Source organism: Vigna radiata, chromosome 7 (assembly GCF_000741045.1).
Source record: "Vigna radiata var. radiata cultivar VC1973A chromosome 7, Vradiata_ver6, whole genome shotgun sequence".
NCBI lineage: Eukaryota > Viridiplantae > Streptophyta > Magnoliopsida > Fabales > Fabaceae > Vigna > Vigna radiata.
The window spans coordinates 43,238,807-43,247,098 of record NC_028357.1 but is presented as its reverse complement, the minus strand read 5'-3'; the positions used below and the strand labels follow the sequence as shown (position 1 = coordinate 43,247,098).

General features: G+C 32.1%; 1 protein-coding gene across 1 annotated transcript; it reads left to right on the top strand.

Moving 5' to 3' along the window:
* Positions 1–3,260: 3,260 nt before the first annotated feature.
* Positions 3,261–6,628, top strand: LOC106765702 (heparanase-like protein 3). The gene is made up of 9 exons (XM_014650407.2): positions 3,261–3,787; positions 4,162–4,198; positions 4,325–4,508; positions 4,632–4,777; positions 5,046–5,276; positions 5,348–5,537; positions 5,620–5,745; positions 5,968–6,067; positions 6,150–6,628. The coding sequence occupies exons 1-9, from the start codon at positions 3,542–3,544 to the stop codon at positions 6,462–6,464; spliced, it is 1,575 nt and encodes a 524-aa protein (XP_014505893.1). The 5' UTR covers positions 3,261–3,541; the 3' UTR covers positions 6,465–6,628.
* Positions 6,629–8,292: the final 1,664 nt, after the last annotated feature.

The window sequence follows — 8,292 nt, the reverse complement described above, 5'->3', positions numbered from 1 at the left end:
CACTGTTTTACACTTTTTACCAAATTTTTTTAACTTTATTTAGTGTTTCAAGCACATTTCATCATAGCATTTGGATTGTTTACACTGTTTGACACATTTTTTCTTCAATATTAACTGAGAAACGCGTTTGAAACAGCAAATAAAGTTAAAAAATTTGGTAAAAAAAACTAAAACCAGAGTTTTCTAAAGTTGAAGGACTAAATTGTACCTTAGTTTGAAAGAGAGACTAAAACTAAAATGGTCCCAAAGTATAGGGACTAAAAACATATTTAACCCGTATTATAAAGTATGCTATTTTTTTAATATATCAAATTAAGTGTAATTTGAAAAAGAAAAACAAAAAAATTTGGACTCCAAAATTAGTATACTTGATAAACTAAAAGTTTTATATTTAACTCTCTGTACCCCCATTTTGTTTTTCTGTACCTCCACAATTTTCAATATGCTCGGCAGACAGGTTGTCTTCCAGTTTTTTCTGTACTTCCATTCTATAGAGGTGTGAAAAGAAAAAAAAAAGTTGAATGCAGGAAGAAACACCCGGCCGTGAAAACCATACTGGCCCAGTGAAGTTTTTATTTTAATCTCTTTTACACTCTTTCATTTTTTTCAATCTATTTATAAAAAAAAATATTTTTTAACATACTTAATTTTTTTACAAATATTATCTTTTTTTAATTTTTATTCTCTTATTTTTTAAAAATATACAAAAACTTTATACTTTTATAATAATTTTATTCTTGTACTGTGTCATGGTACCATTGTTTTTGTAAAAGAACCGAATATTTTTTTATGTTTCTGAACATGAAAAATATTAGTATAACTAAGGTAGTTAACTCGTGCTGGTTCCGTAAAGGTCCTACCTTTTGGGTCAAAGGTTTGAAAAGCTAACCCTAGAAAAAGGGAAACACTCTTTCATGTATTTGGGATTTCGCAAAATGTCACCTACCATTAGATTCAGATCCACAACTACGATTCAAAATTAGTTTTATACAGAAGAAATTCATTCTATAAAAAAAAAATCCAATTCTGAAAAACTCATCACAATACTATTTTTATTAATAGAAAACTCTTTTATAAAGTTGTCATTCTAAGATACCAATTGTTAATTATAATTTATGAGATTAATGTGGCGCAGTGGATGACAACCGAAGTAGGAAAAGTAATACATTTTCTTTTTCAATTGTAATTGTGTCTTTTAAGGTCAATTTGGACTGAACTAATATTTCACCAAACAATGATACCTTTCCCTCTAATACAAGGAAAACAAAACAACAAAGAATAATTGTGTGTATGCTCCCATTCATCCTAATCCAAAGTGTCTGAAATACTTTAAAATTATACACAATATGGGCAAAGATGGACCCAATCAACCATAGGTGCATATGAGAAGGTGTAGTAGTAGCTCAACAAATCAATGCTCTGGACCACAGCTAGTGATAATGGAGTAGAGATGATTGTATTACTTCAATGGGGGCATGTAAAATTGGAACACTTTTTGCCTTTCAATTTTCATCACAATAGTTACATCTGAATACCATCTATGCACTCATCTTGCAAAACAACAAACAGTAGGTGGGCACGCCACCAATTTCAGAAAACTTTTTGTTTCGTTTATGCATCACCTAATGGTGCCAGCTAACCATTTTACTTTCACATAACCAGAAAGAATCTGTTCTTGAATTTGTATGAAACGTGTGAAGAATGTCACTGTTAGGATAAACTCAAATGTGATAGATTTAATTAGATTATTTATTTTTTTTAAAAGTTTTGTCAGTTTTAGAGAATATTTAATGCTGTAGTTATTAGACAATAATAAAAAATAAATGGTAGTTTAATGGTAGAATTTATGACTATACAGCCAATATATAAATAAATGTCTAATTGACACAATGTGTGAAAAACAGCATAAACATTATTGAGTGTCATTTTTTTAACAGTAACATCTTCTATTTTTAATCATTCTAATGACAGTAAACTAAACTATACTAAGGTGGTTATAACTCAATCAAATCAAAAGGGAATAGAATAAAGAGTGTTGCAGGATGGTGTAAGCAGAAAACAAAAAACACAAAATGATTTAAACTGTAATAAAACCATCCTAAAAATTGTTCTACACAAAAACGTTATCCAATCCAAACCAATCTAAGAGAACACAAGTTGTAACCATGAAAGCAATGTCTGAATGAGGAAAAATAATAATTCCGTGACATGACCACCAAATCAAGCCTTCCTCGCTTAGTTCATCCCAAGTCCAAGTCATTACCAGATGTTGACATTGAACTATGCACCAAACCAACAATTCAAAGCTTAAAACTTTTTCGATCACTTTAACATAAATAGAAATGAAACAATATGTCACATGAAGATGGTTCAAGCGTAACCATCATATCCATATCTTTTCGTTGCGCTCAACCATTTACAGCGTAGAAAAATCATGGTGTTGTATACTGCCAAAATGATAAAAGAAAACAAATTATAAATGCAATATTCGATTTGCCTACTCCAAAATACAAATAATTGTTCCATGCAAGTTGAAAACAGAGAAACTTGCTCTGTCCACTGTTTCACCCTCTCTGTACTTTCTTCCTCATCCTGACCCCACTACCAACACAAATCGCGTTAATTTCTTCTTCCATTATAAATTTCTCACATTCGAAAAAAGTTCACTTGAAAAACAAGAAGAGATTTTCTTTAAATCATAAAAACCTACCATTATTTTCTTGATTTTATCAAAGCACTACTACTATATACTTTTAGAAATAGCTATCATTGTAATCCTTTTTGTTAATTACCACTAACATGAAAGAATGATTGTTTTCTATACTGATATTCACACAGTTTAAGCAAGAAAGTAAAGTCTAAGCAAAAAAGGAAGATAGTAAATTTCTTATTTTATTGAACAATAGAGTTTAATTGGTTTTTCAGAGATTAATCGGACAGCTATTCTACTGTTTTATTTATGATAATTGAGAAATGATTAATAATTACCTTAAATTACAGAGTCTCGAAAATAAAGATATAATTAAATCAAATAAGTTGAATTAATTGAAGTAAATTAACACACAAGTAGAGTTTTGCTTATCATTAGTCATTAAAGAAGCAAGTTTCATAAAAGGGACGGTTGTACACAAGATACGAGTTTTTTCAATTTTTTCTGATGTTAATTTGGGAAATACTTATTTTAGAACTTATATGCATTATTAAAAAATTAGCCGTCTCAGTGATTTATTAACTAGCTTGTGGGGTTAAAGATTCTTTCGAAACTGATACCTGTAAAAAGATGAGACAGAGGAGGCATTCTCAAGTTTATAAATGCTGCATTGTACGCATGAAACGAAGTGTCTTTCCTCCAGCATTTGCAACAGCCAGGCATAACATAACTTTCCTGTGAAGGAAGTTTTATGTCATTACATTATCTGTACTCTTTTGTCTCTGTGGTCAGCAAGTAAAATCTGCTGCTGTAGCAAGCCTCAGTTCTATGAATTCTTAGCTGCCCGTTTGAGAAAAGTCACAAAGATCTTGAATTTAGCTGAATCTGGAAATGGGTTGTCAGATAAGGCTTCTGGGTCTGTGTCTATGGATGTACTTGGCAAGCTTAAGCTTGATTTCAGTGGGCGCTATGTGTGCAAGAGTAGGTGAAGTTGAGAAAGGGATTATTTTAGTTCATGGGAAATGTGCTATTGGAAGCATTGATGATGATTTTGTGTGTGCAACTCTAGATTGGTGGCCTCCTCAGAAATGTGACTATGGAAAATGTAGTTGGGGGCATGCTTCTCTGCTTAATCTGGTTAGTTCCATTATATTTTTCTTAAGGTTTCTGAATCTGCCAAAAGTTTTTCTTCTTCTTCGGAATAATAAGATGGTTTTTTCGTCTTCTTCCTTTTATTTATAAATAACATTTTCTGTATGGTGACTTTTTCCCCTCTTCAGAATGATGCTCGAATCTATCTAGAAGGCATGTATGTCTAGGTTGTTTTCTGAAAAATAATTTTTGCAAAAAGATCTATTTATTTTTTCAAATGATAATTCTCTGATCATTTAATGATGAGATTATCCTCTCTACCAGTAGTAAAGGTTCTAGTCATGTCACAAACTTTCCGAATCTGATATAGTTGTTAAATGTCAGAGGGAATTTACATCTATAACTTTTATCTGTTGCAGGACCTCAACAACAAAATTTTGTTAAATGCAGTAAAAGGTATGAAAGGATTCATAGTTGGGTTGTTTTGGCATCAATTTACTTCATTTTTCAGATATTTTGTTGAATGATGCGTTGTAGTTTTGGGAGTTTATTAAGGTATCGTTGCCTTTCAATGTTTTGCAGCCTTTTCATCCTTGAAAATTAGAATAGGTGGCACTTTGCAAGACAAGGTCATATACGGAACTGAAGATAATCGAGAACCCTGTACTCCTTTTGTTTTGAATGCTAATGAAATGTTTGGTTTCACTCGAGGGTGCTTACCGATGAACAGGTGGGATGAGCTAAACCGCTTTTTCCAGAAAGCAGGGTAAAATCAGTTTTCCCTTTTGAGTCATTAACCATGAGTGTGGTTGGGACTAAATAGACTTATCTTGTTGATTTGGCAACTGTGTTTTTGACAAGTTTAACATCAATGGTAGGTATATTTCAGGGCCAAGGTTATCTTTGGACTAAATGAGCTCGCTGGAAAATCTATAAAGTCTGGTTTTGCTGTTGGACCTTGGAACTACACCAATGCTGAATCTTTAATACGATACACTGTCAGAAAGAAGTACCACATTCATGGTTGGGAACTTGGTAAGACTATGCTGCGCTCGTTACAAATGGAACAATAAGACTAGGCATGAAAATTTTAAGGGTTAATGCTATCATTATCTTTTATCACACGGCGTGAGTTCACCTGAAAAATTTAAATTTTTATATAAATAGTTGTAATCATCAAACTGTTTTGCTACAAGAAAGAAAATGGCAACTTTCCTTCTTTAGAATTAACTGTGGTGTTGTATAAGCAATGTGAATATCTTGTGTGTGGACTAACCACAAGGGAGTCTTTTGTTACGGGCAGGGAATGAATTGTGTGGACATGGAATTGGGGTAAGTGTTGCAGCAGATCAATATGCTTCTGATGTAGCTGCTCTAAGAAATATAGTTCAGAATGAATATAGAGGGATTGAACCAAAGCCACTAGTTATTGCTCCTGGAGGCTTCTTTGACGCAGATTGGTTTAAGGAATTTATAAGCAAGTCTGGTAAATCTGCAGATGTGGTCACCCACCACATTTATAATCTTGGGCCAGGTATCTTCCCCACTGGATATAAATTTATCATGTTTTCCTAGTCTCCATTTCTAACTCAAAGCTACTTACAGGAGTTGATGACCACTTAATTGAAAGCATTCTTAACCCTTCCCATCTGGATGGAGAGGCTGACACATTCAGAAGTCTCAAAGGTATACTTCAAAATTCAACAAACAAGGTAAAATCATGGGTTGGTGAGGCAGGAGGGGCCTATAATAGTGGCCATCATCTTGTGTCTGATGCATTTGTCTTCAGTTTCTGGTTAGTGTAACTTCCCTTGCTTTGTCAATACACAAAGAGATTCCTACAGGTTTATTTTCTAAAGCCATCATATTAAGCACAGGTATTTAGACCAGCTTGGCATGTCAGCTGTTTATGACACCAGAACATACTGCAGACAAAGTTTGATAGGAGGAAACTATGGTTTACTGAATACTAGTACTTTCATGCCAAATCCAGACTATTATAGGTACTAAAAAATGAATTTCATAGTTGAACAATGAGCATCATCATCACTAATTATATACTGTATGATTTATCAGATTCAGTCATCCCATGTGTGTGATATTTGCTTCATTAATTGCTTGCCACTTTATTAAGGAACATATTTCTTCTAAACAACATGAGGTTTTATTAAAGTGGGGTCCCATTTGAAGTACATTTTTGTGGATTTGTGCTTTCTTTCTTACAGTGCACTTCTTTGGCACCGACTCATGGGAAGGCGTGTCCTTTTAACCACCTTCTATGGTACAAAGAAGATAAGAACTTATGCACACTGTGCAAAGGAATCCGTAAGTGAAGAAGTTCTGTGTATGTATTTGTACATGGTAGGTGTAATATACTTGAAATCTGATGTGATACTCTCTCTTACAGAAAGGGGTGACAATACTAGTGCTCAACTTGGACAACAGCACCACAGTTGAAGTGAACGTGGACTTAAAATTTAACAAGTTACCTCACAGTGGAGTGCATGAACCAGCCAGAAGAGAGTACCATTTAACAGCACCAGAGAGGAATTTACATAGCCAAATCATGTTGCTAAATGGAAAAATTTTACGTGTAAACTCAGCTGGTGAAATTCCTCCTTTGGAGCCTATATATGTAGACTCAACAAAGCCAATAACAGTTGGCCCTCTATCTATTGTATTTGCTCATATACCAAACGTTATTCTTGCAGCATGCAGCTAGCTTAGTGGCACTAGGTGAATCCGAAAATTGGTTTCACTTGCTGATTCGTAAAATAAAAGATAGAATACATGAAAATTGTGTTTAAGCTTATTATTGGTGATAGTTTTATCTTCTCTTCTCCTAATGGGGGTCTACACAAATTTGACCAGTTGTTTGTTTTCTAATGCCTACCATTCAGTTCTTGTGACAAATTTTAAATGTCTCAGGTAAATTGAAAGGGACATTTAATCTCTTGCCACATGTGGATAAGATATTTAGCTTCTACTTGGATTAAGGATAAAGTTAAAATATAATTAATATATAATTTTTAATATAAGAGGAATAGGTACGGTTATCTTTATCATCTCATTCAATAGTGTAAAATTACAAAATAAAACATTATAAATGTGATAGTCAACAACCATAAGAGGCAACCATATAACTACTATATTATAATCATCCACAAAATAAAAGCATATATATAATATACATTAATAGGAACAAGAATTTGTCAAAAGAAAGAAATTACACAAAACAAAATTCTATCCTAAACTAAGTTGTTGCATCGCCCTTGCCCTACACTGAGAGTTATATATATACACTAACAGGAGCAAGAGTTTGTCAAAAAAAATAAATCATACAAAACAAAATTCTCTCATAAACTAAGTTGTTAATTTGCTTTTGATACCACTTCTAAAAGCCTCTTATCAATAGATGTATCTTATAAAAACTCATGTCCATCTCTCATTTTTTCTGATGTGGTACTTTGTTTGTACCCAACACTTCTCACCATATATCTCATCCTTCTCTACTTGAGATTGAATGGTTATTAGAGTCACATGATAATCCCAATACAAATTTCATATATCAATACACACTACTTTAACCACCACCAATCTTCCTTGAATTAGTACCAACCATTCACAGATCATATTATAAGCTAACCATTGTTTTAACATTCACATAATCACACACATTAAACATTTAGTTAAAATTATGATATTTTCAATTTTCACTCAGCCATTAAATTTTTTCACTCAATGAGTAGTGCTTGAAAACAAAAGCGCTTTTGCTCGCTCAGTGAGTAGCGTCAACAGCACACTCACCCAACAACCAGATATCTTGTTTAGGGAGAATATCTCCCAAAAGTCGCTCAATGAGTATATTCTCGTCCAACGACTAGATAGCTTATTTAAGAAACTGAATCTATCTAAGAAACTGATGGAACAAAAGTAGAAAAATTGTCTCAAGAATCACCTTAGAGGTCTGCAATCTTCAAATAAATGTACAAATTGTAAGAAAAAAAAAGAGCTCTAGATAAAAAAAAGCTAGATGGTATGTTTTTAAAATAATAAAAAAATTATTTATATTTTAGTCTTTTTTTATTAAAATAATCAACTCTCGTGTGAACAGATTATTCATTCTAAAACAAGATTTTTAAACTCTTACATTATCTTTCATTATAAATCTTCTTATAGATGAACTAAGATGAAAAATTATATCGTTTTTCATGTTTTATTAATATTTATTGCAAAGATATTATTCTATGATCCTTTATTTAACAAGGGTGTTATGAATCACTTTGTAATAGATGAATATAAACAGTCACTTTGTAATGTGACGTTAATTATGGAATATTCTTCTAAAAAGTATAACATTTAACGTAATTAATTAATTTTCGTTGCAAATTTATATTAAAAAAGTAAAATAAATCATAAGTGATATTCATTCAATAAAAAAATAAGACCTACAAATTTTTTATTATTAATAATTTCCAAATAACAAGTGTATCACTAATTTTTCTCTTTTTTCAACTATTATCTATACTATGTTTAGATTAATGGTATCA

Excerpts from the sequence above, each read along its gene's own strand:
- LOC106765702 (XM_014650407.2), top strand. The coding sequence starts at position 3,542 with ATGGGTTGTCAGATAAGGCTTCTGGGTCTGTGTCTATGGATGTACTTG. Across the intron at positions 4,199-4,324 it reads TTTGTTAAATGCAGTAAAAG|CCTTTTCATCCTTGAAAATT; the intron begins GTATGAAAGGAT and ends AATGTTTTGCAG. Across the intron at positions 5,746-5,967 it reads CCAAATCCAGACTATTATAG|TGCACTTCTTTGGCACCGAC; the intron begins GTACTAAAAAAT and ends TCTTTCTTACAG.